Source organism: Salmo trutta, chromosome 12, assembly GCF_901001165.1.
Source record: "Salmo trutta chromosome 12, fSalTru1.1, whole genome shotgun sequence".
NCBI lineage: Eukaryota > Metazoa > Chordata > Actinopteri > Salmoniformes > Salmonidae > Salmo > Salmo trutta.
The window spans coordinates 26671808-26693012 of NC_042968.1; the positions used below are offsets into that span (position 1 = coordinate 26671808).

Sequence of the window (21205 nt, forward strand, 5' to 3'; positions counted from 1 at the left end):
ATTATGGTTAGGGTTAGGGTTAGAGTTGGGGTTAGGGTTAGAGTTGGGGTCGCGGTCGGAGTTAGGGTTGGGGTTAGGGTTGGGGTTATGGTTAGGGTTAGGGTTGGGGTTAGGGTTAGGGTTGTGGTTAGGTTTGGGGTTGAACCAGGATGTGGACATGAAGCTATGGTTAGGATTAGGGTTGAGAATAGAGTTAGGGATGAACCAGCATGTGGTAATGAAGCTATGCTTAGGGTTAAGGTAAAGTCCAATCCATGTTATAAATGTTATTAGCATTTTCCGAGACAATAAATTGCATGTTGCATTTTTGATCCAACCCAAGTAAATGCTGTTTAGTCTGCAAAACTAAGTTGACATTCAACAGCAGCATCAAACTCTCACCGAGGATAAAGTACCAGCCCTCGTTCTGCACTTTTCCCAACTTAATTGCCAGCATTTAGGACTTGGGGTGAATCACTCTGTGCCTGTTAAAAGGTGTCTCTATCTGTCTATATGCAACATAATTCCACAAATTCTATTAATAAACTGGTACCTCTCATACTGCCTTTGAAATGATGAACAATGAGTGTCGCTGCTGCACCTCAGACACATGCCAACATCAAGCAGAATGTCAAATGACTGAGAAATGGAGCAATTGACAGGAGCGAGATTCCATAAAGCATGCATATTACTAAAAGCAAGTTCTGGATGTTCTTTTAAAACTTCCTCCACACTTGCCAGGGGAAACAGAGGAGTGTCGAGAAGGGGTGCAATACTCGGGTTAGGTTACAGTTATGAAGAGTAAGCACGCATTTTGATAAGGTGAGTACGACAACAAACTGTTTCCTCTTCAGTGTTTCATACAGTTACAGGGTTCACTCGATGAACCTCATTAATGCATATAGGAACAGAATGCTTCAATTCAAAATGTGTGATTTGTGGTCAGGCTGAATATTCAAATGCATTACTTTGACAATGTTTCAAAGATCCCAGCAGGTAGTACTATGTTGCACCTCCCAGGCCATTACTGGAACAGAAAAGCAATTGAGCAGAATGGTAAACAGATTAGTGACTTGTGTTATACCGATGATCCAGGTTGACCCTGCCTGTTACATTGGTGCTGTAACTCAGGTGATGTCCATACAGAGTGTGTATGAGCCAAAGGGGAGAAGTGCACAGTATAGCAGACTGGGTTTGGCACCTTGACTGAGATCTGAAGACTCCCAGATGTTCCTAAACTTTAGCTCAGCAGGTTCATGTGGTCTTGAGTACCACCAACAAATATGTAAACAGTTTTCTCAATGTCCCTCTAAGATTTAAAATACTATTTCCCTCAATGCAGACGCACATTAAACATCTGAAATAATGGAATGGCCTTTACAGTATGTTTCCTGGTGCACTGTACACAATATTGAAATGTCATCCAATCAAACATATGCTTATACAATGCTGAGTGCAAAGGATGGCAAATTGGATGGATGTTGTAATTCCTGTGCACCCATGCCCCACATCACATCATACAAATGGATCTCCCAAGAGCAAAGTCTCACGTACCTTTGTACAGACCAGAACCAAAAAGCATTCCAATTACTGCATGTGTCAAAACCACACATAAACACTTTATCAAATTAATATTCTTATGGGTCTAGGAAATCCTACAAACCAGGCATAACCCTTTACAAAAGGGACAAAATGCTGGATAATAGAATAGCACAATATTGTAGTCCTCAACATGTCGATTTGGGAATCACTATTAGTGACACCTGGTTTAAACCTCCAGGCTCTTATTATTCTCATAGGGTCATGAATGAATGCATACAGGACATTAACATATGATCTCTCCAACAGGCCTAGCAAATCCTGACTCATTCTTTCTTTCTCTGTTTCCCTGGTGTTAGTACACTGCACTCAGAATCTATCATGCAGAATACATTCACAATACTGTCTCTGGCACTGTATTAATATTCATTTGGCTTTGTGTAATTGTAGGCTACTTTAATTTGACTTCATTAAATACTTGAAGTGTGTAGGCTTTTGAAGGGAATACTATTTCATTTGATCATAAGGAAGATTATGTTTGTGTCTGACACATTGCAAATATGAGTGTTACAATAGCTCACTAAGTGGTCAAGTGGTGCGATTTTTTTCATTCAAGGTTGGACTGATACCCACTGAATAAATAAGCAATCATTGTTTCAGGAAACACACTGCTAGTTTAAAAATGATCTCATTTTGATTTGTTTACAGACTCAATTACAATATTTTGACACTGTTATTGGTGTGTGAACTCCAAATATTAATTAATCTGCTATTCTAGTGGTCAAGAGGGCCATATATGAGGCCTGTATTAAGTATACACTACATGCAAATCTTCAAGCTGACCTACTTCTCCTTTTCACATCAGACACACTTCTAAAATCCATAAATTAAGGAAATTAACTGATGGGGCCCAGGGCAACTTTGTAAGCTATTTAAATCTTTAAATTTACAACATCCCTGCATACTTCATGTAATTGAACTAACTGCAGGGTTGTTACTTTAATGAGAAAAAAATCCTGTCTTCTTGCCTCCAGTTTGTACTCCTGAAGACAACAAATGTATGCCAGAGGGCATGTTTATCTTGCCCTGTTAGAGGGGCTGCTTCCTAAGGCAGCTCTGATTTCTATCCAATTCTTCTAGCCGTTCAGTTTGGCGCGCCAATCACCAGACATGAACCTGGAAACCACCTCCTCTACGAGACGCGTTTTAATTCGATCAATCAATTAAATTGGAGTACAAAAGGCAACCGTTATTGCAATCGAATTCACATTATTATTGTATTCCTTCACTATTCTTTTTTCTTTGGACCAATAATCATTTCCCACACTGGTTGGCGCCAAATATCAAGAAACCAAATAGCTGAGCGCGGTGGAGTGTCTGGATTCTACAGTAGGCCTACAGTAATTACCGTGTTCCGTGCAACATCAATTATTCACAGTTATTTACACGCAAATAAACAAACACGCAAATAAATAAATAATCACAAGCCTATGTGAGCACCTGTACAGGAAGGAGGAAGAGCAAAGAGATATCACTGTGACTTCCACAGGGTGTCTTTCAGCCTACTATACGTGTGATGCAACATTGATTTATATTTTGGGGGGCATAGTAGCGTTTTATATAACAAAATAAAAAAATTGCCAAACCGTTATATTAATTGAACATAATGCATCTTTAGGTAAATTAGTAACATCTTTTAGCTGTGCCAGCAGTCTGCCTCGCTGTTTGCATAGGAAATCTTCACTGCAGACATCATCTAGCCCTCTGCTATAATTGAAATGGCGCGTTTAGCTGGAGGCAGGTTGTGAGGGCGCTTTCTGCAATAGCAGAATGCATGTCGATAGACGTCATTTGGTTTTAATGGCCTACAGGACATTTGGTGTTACTACTGGAGACGTTAGTGGAGAAGGGACGGGGGAAAATCGCCGCATGAAAAGTATCCAAGGAAATCTACATATTATTATTGTATTGACACTTTGTCGACAAGTTACTAGTGTGCCTTTATAATAGCTGTAAGTACACGACTAGGGAAGCGTGCCCTGTTTTACTTATTTAAATGGGAATGGAAATGTATGCCTAGCTGGAAATGCCTGGGGAAATTTTACATCAGAGGAAATGACAATGATTAAAATCTGCTTTTTTCCTGCTCTAAATATATTGAGCGACGTGACACTTGCTTGATAGTGAATAGCACTTAACCGTTACCCCCTGCAAACCAGAACGTTAAACCGTTACGGGGGCTGGTCTATTTATATGTTTTACTGGAAAATACGAAAAACCTAACATTAATTATTATATCTGGTCATAGACACCATTTTTGTTACAGGGAGAGAGTATCACTTATTCGTTTTTAAAATCTGACTGGGTGCGAGTAGAGTTGAGCTAATTGTAGCCTAATCCTTGCCCCAGAGGCGTTTGGGCAGCCCGAAGCAAGAATTCTTTTTTAGCGCTGCTCTGTTATTTAGGGACAGGATTATTGTCTTTCTTCTCATAAAAGACCGGCAGTATCATTTAAGCAAAAAGGCACTGAAGAAGCTAAAATACGAAGCAGGATTTTGACCGACTCAAATTTTAAGTGTATACAAATAAGAACCGAAAAGAGAAAGGAGAGATCTCATCTATGTATAAGGTAAGAACGCTGCTTTGCTTCTTCCTGTGCCGCTTTTGTGGAAAGAGCTTGGTCTGAGCAAGTCAACCAGCATCAGCTATAGATAGATCTTTAAAGCCACAGCGACCCTTCTTTTTAATCAATGTAGCTTTCACTGGTAGATTCACATGTTTTAGAACAGTTTGTGGATACAGTGTTGGCAGTTTTGTTCCAAAGGAGCGGATTCTACTTGAGGAATGCTTGGATCAGCTATTGGATGGCACTCTAGTTCTACGAAACTCGGGGCATGTGAAAAAGGGGAACGCAGTCATCAGCTGGGACTGATAGATACTGGCACGGATTCCCTCGGACTCCTACGATGTTTGAAACGGTATGACTAAATTCATATTAAGATACGGCATTTCCTCATGGTATGATAGCCTGCAGTATCAGCGAACAAACTATACTCAACACCAGGTAATTTGGAATAACTTCACTTGTAGTAGGGCTATGTTTTGTTCAGTCTGGGAAAGGTGTGAATGTTTGTCTAGGCTGTAGTCTTTCCCTTGTTGTCTATTGATGCCGTTGGCATATTTACGCATTAATTTTACGCATTGTTCGCTTTTGAATCAAACGTCTCTGGATCATAACTTCCTGTGGGTAGAAATTAGTAAGACGCCATATTGTGCATCTGGTAGAAGTAGGCTATCCGTGGGCATCCATGTAAACTGTGTTCAAGAGGGCAAAAGTGGATACACTATGGATCTCTGCTACTGTGCATGTTCTTTTGGGCTATTTTATTTTAGAACAATTACGCACATTCTAATCTTTGCTTTGTACAATAGTCAAATATATTTCTTTGGTACACCGTTGCCCACAGTGAAACCCAACTCTTGTGAACGTTTCAAACCGGCTTATTAGCTAGAGTTACTACAGCTGGAATGTTGGTCAATAGGAAACTATTATAACACAAAGCCACGGAGCAGATGTCAGTTGATCTCATTCAAACGAGTCAATGGTAATAGTTCCGGTATTTGTATTTTTTATTTCAGAACTCTTGTGAGACTATAAGGGAATCGAGTTTCTTGGCTTATAGCCTTTTAATGATGATAATCTTTGACCCCCATATATATATATATAATAATATGTTTTCCAATATTTTACGTTACCCTCCACTCCGTCAACTCCTCCCATCTTAACTCTCTCTCTCTGTGTGTGTGTGTGTGTGTGTGTGTGTGTGTGTGTGTGTGTGTGTGTGTGTGTGTGCGCGCGCCTCCTATCTGGTATATATTCCCCCAACAATATTATCGGTATTGGTTACTGTGGCCCATGGCTAAATGAAGAGGTGGGATAGCCTCATACGCCAAAAACTTCTTAAGTCTTTTGAAGTCTTTCTTTCACTGGGGCCTGAAATGTATCATCCAGCGTGCGTATTAAGTGATCATTATTCCTGAAGGCTTGGTGGTATACACAGCGAGGCGGGCAACACCCTGGAAAATTCTGTAGTCTTCAACAACACTTTGTGCCCCAGGGCATCTCGCCTGGAGCAAAGGGCTGAATGAGCCCTAACAACTGCCTTCTGTTCACCTTTTATGGTTAACATTCAAAGTTTAGTAAATGTGCTCTTGCATTGAAGAACAAGTTGATGAAATGCCTTTCTTTCAAGTTATAATAATTTAGTTTATTCCAGCGACCCGCCATTTTTGCAGACATGATGGATATATATTTTTTCATGAAACCACATCCTAATGTAAGTTGCTTGACATTTTCTAACTATATCTGTTTCCAATGAAACTGACTCTGATATTAATTAAACGTTTGTGAGTTGAGATGTTGGGATTTAATTGACAGGCATGTGCGTAATTTGCGCAAATTACAAAGTAAATCCCCATAGCAAAACATGTTATTTTGATCAATCTTGATTAAATTCGATTGTGGTGATTGGTTGTACGCAACTATGATCCCCAATCCCCAAATGTCTGTTTAATAGCCTACATCATTGTTTAACCGAACTCTGACGAGCTGTATCCATGCGCCTCGGACTGCGCTGTGGCCTGAAGCGCGCCAACCCAGTCTATGCTACCTAGTTTGGGAGGGATTCATGTAACGGATAGTTGACATTCATGAAGTCGTCATATGTTTCTCATGCCTTCCATCCAACATCCCCAATATTCAAACCAGCCTGAGGATTTGCGTCCTTTCTCGGTTGAACATGTGGCAAAAGCGTGCCCACGTTTCTAAAAGGTCATTGGAGGATTCCCGAGCAATTAATTAAAACTCCTAACCATGTACATTCACATACATTTTCATGACAGATATTATAGTTTTTAAGTAGTTTGTCTTCACATCTTGGTTGGTCCTGTTATGTTTTATAGTGTTTGATATGAGATGCTATTTTTGATGCACCAGTAACTTTTTTATTACATTTACATGTATAGGACATTATTGTGTGGGGGTAAAATAAAAAAACAACACAACAGTCTTTTAATGGGTGAATGTTTTCTTATGTCTGGTTCAGGAACAGAGTTCATCGGGAACAAATGCCCTGGATTCCGTATTCTTAGATTGGTGGTTGGTGTGTCTGGGCATATCACGTCTAACACATAACACGACCTTTAATTAGAATATTGCAGTTTGTTTTATCCCCCTAGAGGCTGACACCTAGCATTCCTCTTTATGGAGCCGTAATAATCATCCTCCTATCCTGCCCTCCAGCGTTGAATGAAAAGATGCAAACATACTTCATTAGAACGGTGGCAATAATTTGTAAACTAAATATACGAGCAGACAGACATGGAAGTGATCTGATAAGGCTCAGGATCGCACTGGTGGAAGATACAGACTTTCTGGAGACCCGAGTAATTTATGATGTCTATGGCTTTTCCATTTACTTGTTTTCAGGAAGGAAGAAGCATGTCACGACTGTCTTTGACCCGGTCCCCGGTATCTCCTATGTCCACACAAGGAATCCCTCTACCGGCTCAACTGACAAAGTCGAATGCTCCGGTTCACATTGACGTCGGGGGACACATGTATACTAGTAGCCTGGCTACTCTCACCAAATACCCCGACTCAAGGTAAGGAATCGGATATTCTCATTCAATAAGTGAAATGTGTTTGTCTCGTTTATTATCCACAGTGCCAAGATGTGCCACCCAAGGTGCTTTTGTTGTAGGATTCATTTTGAACATTTTTAATACAGTAGTGTAGCCTACTGATACATATTGTACTTGAAATTGTCTCCCACCATAAACTTAAATAAGTCATTGTGCTCAGTAAGACTTTTGTTAGGACATGATGCTCCAAAACCCCTCATTACAAGTTTTTGATATCAGTGAAATACTTGATTGCTTCAATGATTGTTTCTCTGTAGTTTGATGTTGTATATTGGATAGCCTAACCTCCATATGGCCTCATTTGAATTGTATTTGATTATAACCTGTCTATAACAAATGGAAATGTGTTAATTGCAGTTGCTGACTCTTTCATTCACTGAAATTATGCTACAGGTTTATGCACTTTAATTGTACATTATGGAGAGAGAAAATGTCAGCTGTTATTTCCCCATTATAGTAACAAAACCAATTTATCTAAAACCATCTCTAATTCATGTCCAAATGGTTTGCAACTAAAACCAGCCATGAAACTTTATAGTAAAGCTAATAGTTTATGCTGAAGTTAGTTCATGCTTTCTATAGAAATTACCCCCTTATGTTATATATTCCATGAACTACATGCTATAGTCAATTGCTATTACTTGAAGCCAGAGTTTCAGCTAAGCCAAGGTTAACATACACCAGTTTGTAGGAAAATCTAAGGAAATGCTTAGAGGAAAAGTATCAACATAAGCCTTGGATATTCACACAGCTCTGACAGGAAATCACTGTCAACTACTTTGTTTTCTATGTCCATAAACCAGCATGATTTATCTTGTTGTGAGAAAATCTCCATGCCTATAATAGGCCATTGTTTATCCTTAGTATTATTATGTCATGCCTGTCATTGCTATAAGCTGTGTGTTTGGTTCATTTAAGACGGTTGGACAGCAAGACAGGACAAGACACTGCAGGTACACAATACCCGAGTGAACGTTTTAGTTATTACTAGCATTATGTGCATATTACCCACCGTTTTATGACAATAGAATTTGAGTTTCAATAAATCAATAGTTTATATATTTGGATGACTTTCCAGATGTTCAAATACAGGTTGTTTCATATACACTCACTATACAGCCACACATATACCCGGATGTACATTATGCAAATGATACCGTGTTGTTTTACACTTATGTTTATACTATTTATCATGTAACTTTTACACTACCATGTACCTCACACCATGTACCGTTTAAAATGAGGGAGGACGTTTTTTTAATGAACATGGCCTTATTTGTATACAGCATATTGGATGACTACCATTCATATTCCATTCACCAAATTCAATGTAACAGCAGTTGGTTTAGGCAACAACATGATACTAAAATTTTCACCAAACCAATTATGAGGTTGCTACAAATCAGCCTATGAATGAAGGGTTTATGACTTTGGTGCACTCAGGTCGTGAGAAAAATTTGAGGCTACAGACAGTGACACTTTCAATACCGCCTTGCATACTCTTGCCTGCATCTAGCTGATCTAGGGTGTAATCATTAGTCCAACAGTTGCAAACAAGAGTTTGTATTGGACAAATTCAGATATGTTTTCCCCCGTTTCGTTCTGTTTGCTAAGAAACGTTTTTCAACAGAATCGGCAGAATGAATACCCGTCTGATCATGCGTAAACACAGTTGACTTTCCTAGCAGCCAGATTGTATTCCTTCTCGCATCTATGCGCTCTCCTCTCACTTTTTCCCTTCGCTTGTGGACTTCATTGCACAACATATCAGCTGTATGTGACCAGGCGAAAAAACCTTTCCAAGCCAAACCATATCATAACCGCTACACACAGCCTACATCGTTGTCACCATATTAGCTAAAGTAACGTCATAGTCAACATAGCTAATAGAACTAACACGTTAGTAAACCCAATACAATCATGCAGTAAAGTTACAGTGTACAGTCAGTAAGCAGTTTAGCACTTACACTGTCGGGCCCCGGTGGCAATAAATTAGTAATTCAAAAGCTTACCTTGACTTGGAAGAGTTCCAGTGTTGTGTTAGGTTAAACTAGCTAGCTGCATTTGCTAGCTACATAAGTGAAATTGAAAGTGAAAATGATGAAATCCCTCTCTCTATCTCTCTCTTGCTTCTCCTTCATGTTGGAAGAAATTCATTTGTTCAAAACTGTTTAACTATTGTATTTCTCTTTATTTGAGTCAACTACTCACCACATTTTATGCATTGCAGTGCTAGCTAGCTGTAGCTTATGCTTTCAGTACTCATTCTCTGATCCTTTGATTGGGTTGACAACATGTCAGTGTAACAGTGTATGTTCCGTCCCTCTCTTCGCCCCAACCTGGGCTCGAACCAGGGACCCTTGCACACATCAACAACTGACACCCCACGAAGCATCGTTACCCATCGCGCCACAAAAGCCGCGGCCCTTGCAACGCAAGGGGAAACCCTACTTCAAGTCTCAGAGCGAGTGACGTCACTGATTGAAATGCTATTAGCGTGCACCACCGCTAACTAACTAGCCATTTCACATCGGTTACATCAGTTCATGCTGCAAGAGCTCTGATAGGTTGGAGGATGTCCTCCGGAAGTTGTCATAATTATTGTGTATGTCTATGGAAGGGGGTGAGAACTATGAGCCTCCTAGGTTTTTTATTATAAGTCAATGTACCCAGAGGAGGATGGAAGCTATCTGTCCTCCGGCTACACCGTGGTGCTACCCTACAGAGTGCTGTTGAGGCTACTGTAGACCTTCATTGCAAAAAGGGTGTTTTAATCAATTATTTGGTGAGATGTGAATATATTTAGTATAGTTGTATCTAAAAATAATAACTTTTTAAATGTTTTACTATTTTTATTTTTATGAAATTATTTTTTATGAAATTCACTGAGGACAATGGCCCTTCCCTTCCTCCTCTGAGGAGCCTTCACTGACCTCACATAATGATGTTGCACATTACACAGATCCTCCTCCTCTTTTCTCTCTCTCTCTCTCTCTCTCTCTCTCTCTCTCTCTCTCTCTCTCTCTCTCTCTCTCTCTCTCTCTCTCTCTCTCTCTCTCTCTCTCTCTCTCTCTGCCTCCTCAGTGTTCCACACAGTCTGCCTCAGGGGTTCACTTTCCTCTGGAGCCAGTGGAGGAGGAGCCCTTTTGTGTGAATTAGGATAATGGCTGACAGAAAGCAAAACAATTACACTGCAATAACCAGACTTATATGCAGTCTTTTTAGAGGACATCTGGTGTGGTGTGCATGGAGGAGTCTAGTCCTAGTCCGCCGTCCATGATCCACTGAAACTTGACAATTAAAGAACAAGGTTCAAAGAATTGTAAGTTGATGATTACTTTTAATAGATTGCTGCGTTAATAATGCAGAGTGCATAGAGAAACTTAGTCTAGTAACTAATGTCTGGGTATTCATCTTCCTCTGTACAGACTGCATTAAGGGACAGGGGTCATCAAACATTGATACCCGCTCTGGGGAGTTCACAGTTAAGGAGATAAGCTTCAGAGCTCCATTCTACTGAGGCTGAGGAAAGTAAATGAGAAGAATATTACACAGACAAGGAAACTATTTTGAAATGACCCTTGACACTAGTTATTACTTATTTTGACAATTTCTCTTGTTTCTATTAGCTATGAGGGATGGCATATAGTATAGCTTAAAAACAAAAACAAAACATCACCTTGGGTATTCAAACCAGCAACCTTTTGGTTACTGGCCCAACACTCTAACTACCTGCATCCATCCCTGGTACTGTCTACAATGCCAGGGGTTCCCAAACATTTTTACTTACGCCCCCCTTCCAGCATTCGGGACCCCCCCCCCCCCCCCATGTCTATTTCTATGGGCACAAGCACTGTTCATGACACAAACTGTCCACACCCCTCTTGTTGGTGGAGAGAACATTTTTCTGGTATAAAGCTAATTTTATTGCAATTCTACACATATTGTCATGCCTAATGTGTATTCATGTAATATTTCAGTGAGTCAAACATTACAACAAAAGCTATGGGCAAAAAAACCTAGCTAAAAAACCTTAGCTGATATGGGCTAGTTGATCTGGACATTTCTGTCAAGTTATAAATATCTCTCTAAGGTACACAATGACTGACATGACAAGAGGAATACTGATGATGCACTACCCAATTTCAAAATTGCATTCTACAATTTTCGTTTTTTTAGGGTGGGGGGGAGGGTGGACCCCCACAGTTTGGAAACCACTGTACTGTGCTACTATACCACTTGTTCTACTTTCACTCAATATACCACTCTCTAAACACACTCTACTTTCACTCAATATACCACTCTCTAAACACACTCTACTTTCACTCAATATACCACTCTCTAAACACACTCTACTTTCACTCAATATACCACTCTCTAAACACACTCTACTTTCACTCAATATACCACTCTCTAAACACACTCTACTTTCACTCAATATACCACTCTCTAAACACACTCTACTTTCACTCAATATACCACTCTCTAAACACACTATTACTCCCCTTTATGAATGTCTTTTACACATGAACAACATTATTCATTGAAGTTTGAAATAGTCAAGAGTTCAGTAATATTTGAACCTTCAGTTTTAATTTCTGTGTACACTTGACAATGGGCATCCCTACCCAGTTGTAAATCTATTCACAGAGCCAGTGTACTCCCTTGAAGTTGGGTTTGATACATTCATCCAAAAACACTCTCTGGGCATTTGCTTTCACAGACATATGTAAGATGTCCTGCAATGTATGTCTGAATTAATTGGGAATCTATTGAAGACAGCTCAGGTCTTTCATTTTGGAGAGAGTGAAAAGCTGCACTTGTCTTGACCCACCCACACCCCTAGCCATGAGTTTCAGACTCTAAACTGTTAGTCTGACATGTGTGGGTCCATGAGATGCCTACCTACAGCCTGCTCAACCACGCTGCCTCTACTCAGCACCGCTGGGATGGGAGATCAGAGACGCTCCTGTCCTTCACAAACTCCCACTCTGCCCTTCTCTCTCTCTCGCTCGCTCTCGCTCTCTCACTCACTGTTCTTCTCTCTTTCTCTATCACCGTCTCTCTCTCTCTCTCTCTCTCTCTCTCTCTCTCTCTCTCTCTCTCTCTCTCTCTCTGAGCCAGGCAGGATGGATGGTGTATAGCTTTCTCTCTCTCTACCTGTCTGACATGACAGAAACAAAGATGGGCGGGGGTCCGTCTTTCAGGTGTTGAGGGCCCCCAATCGGTGATTTACCAAAAGGAAACACTGAGACCGAGGGAGATACAGAAATGGAGAGAGGGAAAAAGAAAGAAAGAAAAGAAAAACAGGCAGCATTTTAATTGCTTTTTAAAAAAGTGGAGATGAAAAACAGAGTTAGCCTGGAGGGGTATGGTGAAATTCTAGCTGGAAGAATTGCAAGACCATATGAGAAAGGAACACCTCGGGCATAACAGGGAGATGAGTATTGGTTTTTTATAAAGCATTTTGCATCGATTTTCAGAGAGAAAGGGAGAAAGAGAGAGGGGCAAGATGGAGAGAAAGAGAGAGAGAAGGGGAGGGAAATAGATTGGAGAGAAAGAGAGGGAGAGCATCTTTGCACTGGCTCTCTTTATACAGTTAACAGGAAAGGAAAAACAGGGCAAATTCTACATGATAGGATTCAGTCTATACCTGATGAAGCCCTTTGATACAGTCACTGTGTGTGTCTTTACAAAGCAAAGGATTGTAATGGAAAGCAAATGCAATTCGCTTTAGAAATTTAAACTATAAAGTCAAAGCTATAAAATGGTCCCGTGTGGCTCACTTGGTAGAACATGGTGCTTGCAATGCTGGAGTTGTGGGTTTGATTCTCACGGGGGACCTGTATGACAAAGTATGAAAATGCATGTACTCACTACTGTAAGTTGCTCTGGATAAGAGTGTCTGCTAAATGACTAAAATGTAGTACAGCTGTGTGTGTGTAGAGATTCCCATAGCTTCTCTCTTTCTTGTGTTATGTCTTATAACAAGATTTAACAGTCACTGGGCAAAAGCAGCTTGTGAGAATTAGACTTTCTGGTGATTTTCTTTGTGGTTTAACTGTACTCAGCTGACCTAAAAGCTGTTAGCATGATTAAAGAGCTGATTACATCAAAACAATGATAACAGAGAAGCCTTCTCTCTGCCAAGAGCTGTTTCTGGGAGAGAGGAGGGAAATGTTTCAGTGAAACCATTTTAAAGGTTACTCTAAATACTCTGAACTGCCACTTCTACAGAAAACTGTTGAGTGACACATACAAATACTAAAGAAAAACAGTGATTGAGACACCATGTCAATCATGTCTCTAATAATGACCAACATAAAAGTCCTCTTCTCTTCCTTCCAGGTCTATAGCTATTATACACCTGGTGCAGATCTGAGGTGGAATGAATGAACTAATGGTTGAGAGCTACAGTAGCTAATGATGTAGGATCTTAATTTGGGCCAGTTTGCTACATCAGGAAAATAATCCTACAGCAACAGGAAATGTGAATTATTATGTGGATTATAATTAAGGGATTTTTAAAAAAAGTGAAAATCAAGTCTAAAATTTAAAAGTGGAAATTACAGACTTCAGAAGCCTTAGAAAACGTCAAATACACTACACATTTTTAATTTCCTGCATTGCAGGAAAGTTCTCCTGCAACAGGGGGATCAAATTAAGATCTTACACCTGTACCATGACAACCTCACAAGAGATGAGAGACATTTGTAGTTGTCCAATCTTATCTCAAGGCATCGTATCGACAGTATATGGTGGGATGAAAGCTAACAGATTACAGCAATTTCCAGTGTTAGCCTTGCTCCTTATTCACTCCAGGTTACATTTTGAGAGGCTGGATGGATGCTTGGCAAGCTACAGGTGTCTTATTACTTAGAAGTCCATAATTCATGAAATTTCCCTCTGTTGTTCTGCATTCTAATGGGAAACCTGCGTCAGTGATTTTAGAGAGATTACTTTTTGAGTGAATGCTGATTTTTACAGTGATCGGCACGAGGTGTAATAGTCACACTTGGGCTCTTACTTGTTTTCAACAATGAACCAAATCAATACATAATTCAGTGGAACATTTGTATTTAAAACACAAATAGGTATCAGAGTATGAGCATCAGAGCATCATGGATTCAAACACTATAGAGAAACATATATCATATTTCAGGTACATGTTTGATTTACCCTTTAGTAATAAAGCTTTAAACTGAACCCATAACATGAATTTCTGTAAGTGCCGGCCGAGACACTGTATGTTGTCCTAATCACACAGCAGAAGGGACACTTCAAACAGGCCTGGAACACAGGAAATGTGCCCTAAGCCCCTTGTTTCACCCAGGATGCTAATACATTTCAGACTTAGAGCTAATAAAATGGAAAAATAAATGGAGGGTAATTGTTTGAAGGCATCCGCTCAACTCAACCTCATTCCATTATGTGTGTGTGTGTTTCAATTTCCAGAATCAGCCGTCTGTTTAATGGCACAGAGCCCATCGTGCTGGACAGCTTGAAGCAGCACTACTTCATCGACAGGGATGGAGAAATATTCCGTTACATTCTCAGCTTCCTGAGGACCTGCAAACTGCTTCTCCCAGATGACTTCAAGGTACATGATGATTTGTATTTGGACACCATAGCATCATGTGTACTGTATGTGCGCTGTATGAACTCACACAGTGTAGAGATATACAAAGGATAGATGATTGATTCAAAGTTTGAACTTCCTTCTCATCTGAGAAGAATGTCCAACATGTTCGTTTTCGCTGTCTATCAATTTATATTGTAAACGTTATTAACATTACATTCACATTCAATAGGTCAATATCAGCAGTCATTTGTTTTATTAATAAAACATTGGAAATCAAATCAAATTAATCCCCACCGATTTATCATTAAAGTGATGCTTTGAAGGTTTTGTATAATTTCAGCCAGTAGTTCTGAATTTGATATGTTTACGAATTGCAAATTATTATATATATATATATATATATTTTTTTTTTAATGCAATTTGGACAATATGTTACAAATTTGTAAGTGCTTAAGATCCCAGACTGAACCTTTAATATACAGTTGAGGAAAGGTGAAAATTCGGTCTAAAACATAGCATAGTTCTGTGATGTGAACCAAAGCCCAGAGCTGTTGTTTCTCACAAAACAATGATTTCTATAGAGGTGAGGCCAGGTGAAACAGGCCGTATAGCCCCTGTTCCACTTGTTCCAGTCTGACAGTACCACCCAGTCTCCCAGCCACTGCCTCTCTCTCTGCTCTCAATAGAGTGCCATGACAGTTTAAAGGAACTGGGCTTGAGAGGGAAGTAGGAATACTAGAGAAGGTGAGAATAATGTGGTCTTTAGTCTGACAGAGGGGAATGTGTGGGGAGGGAGTGTACTGTAGGGGATGACAGACACACACACGCACGCACGCACGCCTGAGCGCACACGCACGCACACGCACGCACGCACGCACACACACACACACAAAAACACACACTTTTATACAGTGCTCTACCTGGGAAACTTTGGTCCATGTTAGCCCACTGTGGCTGCACACACCTGTCTCCTGTTTCAGAGTGCGCATGAGGAGACTCCTTCCTGGATGCGCTTGGCTTAGCAAAACAACCGGCTCTGGAAATATACACATATTATTGTTACTAAGTTATTCTATTTAGTAACAGAGCAAAGATTCAGGCCAACGATCGATCATGGACTCAGGCCAAAACTTTTGTGATATAACCACTTTGATCGATCTAAAACACAATTAGTAAAATGTAAAGTTCTGGTTGATGATGTCTAAGGAGAGCATATTCAGTGCTCCATCTGTTCCTGTCCATCCGGATCCCTTTTAGTTCAGCTTATTATACCCACATTTCCATGTCTTTCCCCTGTTGGCTTGGAGTCGTTCATCACTCTGGCTAAGGGGAGTAGAGGAGAGGCAGATCCCCCTGGCTAACTCTCAGGGCCAAGCATTACGGCTGAATGGGGACTGACCTGAACAACAGTGAGGACATGAAAGCTTCCTTCACATTTTTGGCAAATTACATTTTGGTTTTGGTTTGATCTGTATAGTGTACTGTATGGAAGCTATAGCTGTTCTCATCCACTCCTATTCTACACAGTCCAATCAGTCAATGACTGTAAGTCAAACGAATGCAGCATCAGGCCTCATTGTTTCAACTCATGACATTAATTCACTCGCATCATCCAGCCTTCTCTCTCTCTCTCTGTTGATCTGCATACCTTTCAATTTGTGTGAACTCTGAAAAAATGCAAATATGGTTAGGAGGACTTGAGCATGTTCTTATCTGAACACAATCAGTGTTGGTGTCGCCCCAGGCCTGGGTCTCTTCTGCTGCTGGCAGCCAACATGCTGTGTGTTTAGCTAAATCAATGTGAAAGCCTGCTTAGCAGAATAGTAACAAATATTCAGGATATATCAGTAGATGTAATACAAAATTCACCCTTAATGTGCTTTCCACATGACATATTTCAGACATTATTCAGACTACAATGAATCACAAAGTGTGTAAGCAATGCTCAGTCAAATTAGGTGATGGTCTTTAAGCATTCTGGTGTGTTTTTGCATGTTACAATGATATTATTTGATCAATGAAGAGTAAGTTCTTTATTTCTCAGTACGATCCAGTAGATTTCTGTCACTCACAGTGCTAGACAAAGTGTTATTGTAATATTACGGCTAATTAATTTCCCATTTCACATTCATTATCGTCTTGTTCATTATCACTGCGTATAGGTCAGTGGTATTGCCATATCCATGTCAAATGACAGTGCAGAAGGTAACTTCTAATTTTGTTGGTTTAGTTACCTGTAAAAAGTATTTTGTTCCTGATTTGGATCAAGATAATCTCTCTCTGTCTGCTCCTTCTCTGTCGCTCTCTCCCCATCTCTCTATTTTGCTCCCCCCCATCCTCCATTCTCCCTCCATCCTTCCCTGCGATGTTGCCTTGCCAGTGGGTGATCAGGTCGGATCATTATTTTGGAGCTCAACCGGCCTGTCTGGACACAGGATTGTGGGATAGATTGTCTCTTGGAGCTGGCAGCATACAGCCAAGACAGAGCTGTTGGGCCTGTCTCCCCTCTCATCCTCACTTCAGCATTACGTTAGGATTATTCTGTTGTTTTCTGTTCTGCCCGGCTCAGGCTCAGGATAACTAAAGTGCCTCGCAGACAGACCCCTGTTAAAAACACATCCATCTCTGGCTTCAGACGTGTGAAGGATGAGGAGCTACACTTCGATACAGAGAGCACCCCTAAGGGGGAACGTCTCTTTACGTATTTTGTCAGCCGCAATGAGAAGGGCCAAGAGAAGGGAGAGAAAAAAAGTGACCGACCCACCTCTTCACATTCTGTAATATTAAATATTAGAATGTCGGCTTAAGATGTGTTGCGTCACCGCTTGCTTCAGCTAGAGTTGGTTTTGGGCCATTCCTGGTTTTCAGATGGGGGGTTGAATGAGGGTTAAAGAAGCAGAAGGTTTTTCATGTTAGGGTTTTACATGCAGGGGGATTTGAAAGTGGCTATTTCTTCCATCCTGACTGAGGCAGGCAGGGTTAATAATATGTTATTTGCTGCTATTGCCGTACCATACTCTGTACCCAACAGTGTTCTGGAGAGGCGAGGGAAAACTCTTTTTAGATTTGGTTCCCCCAGCACCCCTAGCACCCAACACCCACAGCCAATGATGATGCAGTCAGACTGAAACAGGCACTCTCTCTTTCTTTCCTCTGCACAAAGCCTAACTTACTTTAGAAGTGCATAAAGACTATAATACACTGCGATCATCAACTTTTCTCTTGAACCAGATTCTTTTATAAAGAGAATGATTAGAAGGTCCTGATACTGACCAAATACATGGAGGGTATGACAACTCATTATGTCATGGGAAATATTGTTAAGAGAACAAGATTCTAATATCCTATAGTTCTTTTCAACAATGTGACCAGCTATGCTAGTTAGCAATGCTGCTGCTAGTTAGCAACAGCACAGGTCCAAGGTTTGTGACGACATTATCTTAAGCTCTGTGTATTTTCGACTTACCCTTTGTACAGGAAATACATCAAATAGCATTTTTAGGAATGCAGCTACCATAAATGTAGCAATTTACCTTTGTGAAATTTTCAGCTAGAGCTTCCGGTAGCTAAATCAATTACTGATTGTTTTGCAAGCACATTTACAATACTCATTTGACACAATATAGAATTGTGAAATCAGAGCTTAACATCGGGCCACTATTCACATTAGACATTACCATAAAATCCCCTCTGTGCAAAGCATGCATAAAAATTCAACCATGGATTATATTATAATTGTCCTCATGTTCACTTCTTCTCCCTTATATATTCCCCTCACCTCCCCTCTGTTAGCTAACTACCAATAGCTTGCCTTTCCTCCTCAGTCTTCCTGGTATTTTCTATGGTAGTGTTGAACGATGGTGCCATCTGGTCTTGTGGGAAATTAGAGGCAAGAGCGCAGGGGCAAATGGCCCCCAGCAAGCACAGCCCAGGGGGGGGAGGCAGCTAGGCAATCTGCTGCAGCTAGACTGTCTGCACACAGGAATGTACCATCCCATCCCACATCACTGCAGCCTGGGCTCGCTGAGCCTCGCCTCACTGACACAGGCCTCTATAGAGTAGAGCCCAATACAACATGCTAGAGGATTACTCAGCCCTGCCAACAGCTACTGTTGGAGTAGAGAGTGACTGGCTGATTGCAGCTATGGCCATGGTTAGCATGGCTGTGGTTCTGGTAATAAAAAACAATACAGGCCTTTCTTGTAATCAACTGAAGACTGATCTGGTTTACCAGTGAATCATTCTTCAATCTGAGATATTTTAATGTTCAATGTGGGCCTAACCGAGATCATTTAACCAGGAAATACCATGAGATTAATATGAGGGACTATAAAATACACTCTTGTAAAGCCACTTTGATACAGAAGTGATTTTTTCATTGCGGGTTAGGAGAATTTACACAGCAGGTTAGGAGAATTAACGTAGCAGGTTAGAAGTCTGAGGTTAAGGTTAGGGAAAGGGTTAGGGTTAGCAAAAATGCTCTCCTAACTTGCTAAGAAAATCAGTTCGTATCGAAGTGGCGTGAAAAGGACAAAGAGGTCTGTCATGAAAATGACTTGGATTTGAGGGTTTGTGCATGTTTCCTATCCTGTCCCATCCAGGAGTTCCACCTGCTGTACGAGGAGGCTCGGTACTACCAGCTGTCCCCCATGATTAAGGAGCTGGAGCGTTGGAAGCAGGAGAGGGAGCAGCGCAGGACGGCCCAGCCCTGTGACTGCCTGGTGGTGCGGGTGACGCCTGACCTAGGTGAGAGGATCGCCCTTAGCGGGGAGAAGGTGCTCATCGAGGAGATCTTCCCTGAGACTGGAGACGTCATGTGCAACTCGGTGAACGCTGGCTGGAACCAGGACCCCACGCACGTCATCCGCTTCCCCCTCAACGGCTACTGCAGGCTCAACTCTGTCCAGGTAGATAACGTTTTGTCTGTGCATGAATGTCGGCAGCCGTCTTTAATCATCACTAGAAGGTTTTTTGTCCTGGTGATGAAAACCCCAGAGAGCCTCTGTGACTTCTGTTTTCCTATAGTCTTGAGGGAGCAGGGTTTACAGTGGGTATAGTGGTGTATCACGTTTTACAGGTGTCAAGTTGACTGTTCTAAAGTCATCACTGGTGATCTATAGGACAAGGACTCCACTTTGAAATGTCCATGTAAAGGCATGTGACATGATTTGTAGCCTGCGTGTAGCCACAGACAAGATGACTGTTCTATAGCAACAACTCCTCATCATAGCTCACATGGGATAATAGTTACTCTGATGTGATTTACAGTGAATTTGTTTAAGATGTTCGGAGAATAGTGACATGTTTTTTCAGCCACTTGTAGGCGTATGTCACAGCAATAATATTAATCTTCCTCTCAGAAAGCACTCTTCCCTCTCCGAGGTTTGAATGAGGCTTTAAGGAGCGGAGCAGCCTCTCACCACAGCTCTGTGGTATCATCAACACCTCATTGCCAATAGCCATACAGATCAACACATAGAGGAGCCTCACCCAGCGCCCAGCATGCCCCACACTACCCCCAACACGCCAGGCAGGCGTTCTGCTCTGACACCTCCACCGCCCTCCTGCCAATGTGAGAGACCACCTCCGGGGCTGCTGCCTAGCTGCCTGAGCAGCGGGACAAAGCCCTGTCTCCTCTCCACTGTCTGCCTGCACTGCGACCATGTTTTCTTCTCGCAAAAATGAGAGGGGTGAAAAAAAATGATATGCATAATTTACGTTTGACTCCTTTTTAAGACACAGCTCCTCTTTTTAAAAAGACTCCAATATAACACCGCCCGGGGAGATTGAAATACACGTATTGCATTTTTTAATACCATACTTACAATTTCTCAAACAGCCTAAACCGGTTTATACTTCTTTTATAGATTTTTAAATGGCTTGCAATATAATTAATTGGCCGCATCAACTAACACAACATTTTCCCACTATGTTTACCGCCGAGTCTGGTCTCAGTGTGCGCCGTACATCTGTCTCAAATAGACTGGGAAGGATCCCTCCTATTTTAGTTTTCATTATCAGGCCTTTCCCACAGACTGTGGAGCTGAGGTGAAACCAACCCACAGACTCGCTCTCTCTCTGTGGAGCTGAGGTGAAACAAACCCATAGACTCACTGTTTCTCTGTTGAGCTGAAGTGAAACCAACCCACAGACTATCTGTCTCTCTGTAGAGCTGAGGTGAAACAAACCCACAGACTCACTGTCTCTCTGTGGAGCTGAGGTGAAACAAACCCACAGACTCACTGTCTCTCTGTGAAGCCGAGGTGAAACAAACCCATAGACTCACTGTCCCTCTGTTGAGCTGAGGTGAAACAAACCCACAGACTCACTGTCTCTCTGTGGAGCTGATGTGAAACAAACCCACAGACTCACAGTCTTTCTGTGGAGCTAAGGTGAAACAAA

At 41.2% G+C, this 21205-nt stretch overlaps 1 protein-coding gene across 5 annotated transcripts in view; it reads left to right on the forward strand.

The window, feature by feature from the left end:
• Window positions 1-3302: 3302 nt before the first annotated feature.
• LOC115203275 (BTB/POZ domain-containing protein kctd15) overlaps window positions 3303-21205 on the forward strand; it is a 27729-nt gene continuing 9826 nt past the window's right edge. Inside the window, exons 1-4 of one of the 5 annotated variants that reach the window (XM_029767826.1) lie at window positions 3303-3530; window positions 7007-7182; window positions 14677-14821; window positions 19405-19710. In XM_029767826.1, the coding sequence (XP_029623686.1) occupies window positions 7019-7182; window positions 14677-14821; window positions 19405-19710 (615 nt within the window). In that variant the 5' untranslated portion in view covers window positions 3303-3530; window positions 7007-7018. The other 4 variants (XM_029767824.1, XM_029767822.1, XM_029767825.1 and 1 more) reach the window with 4 other exon arrangements.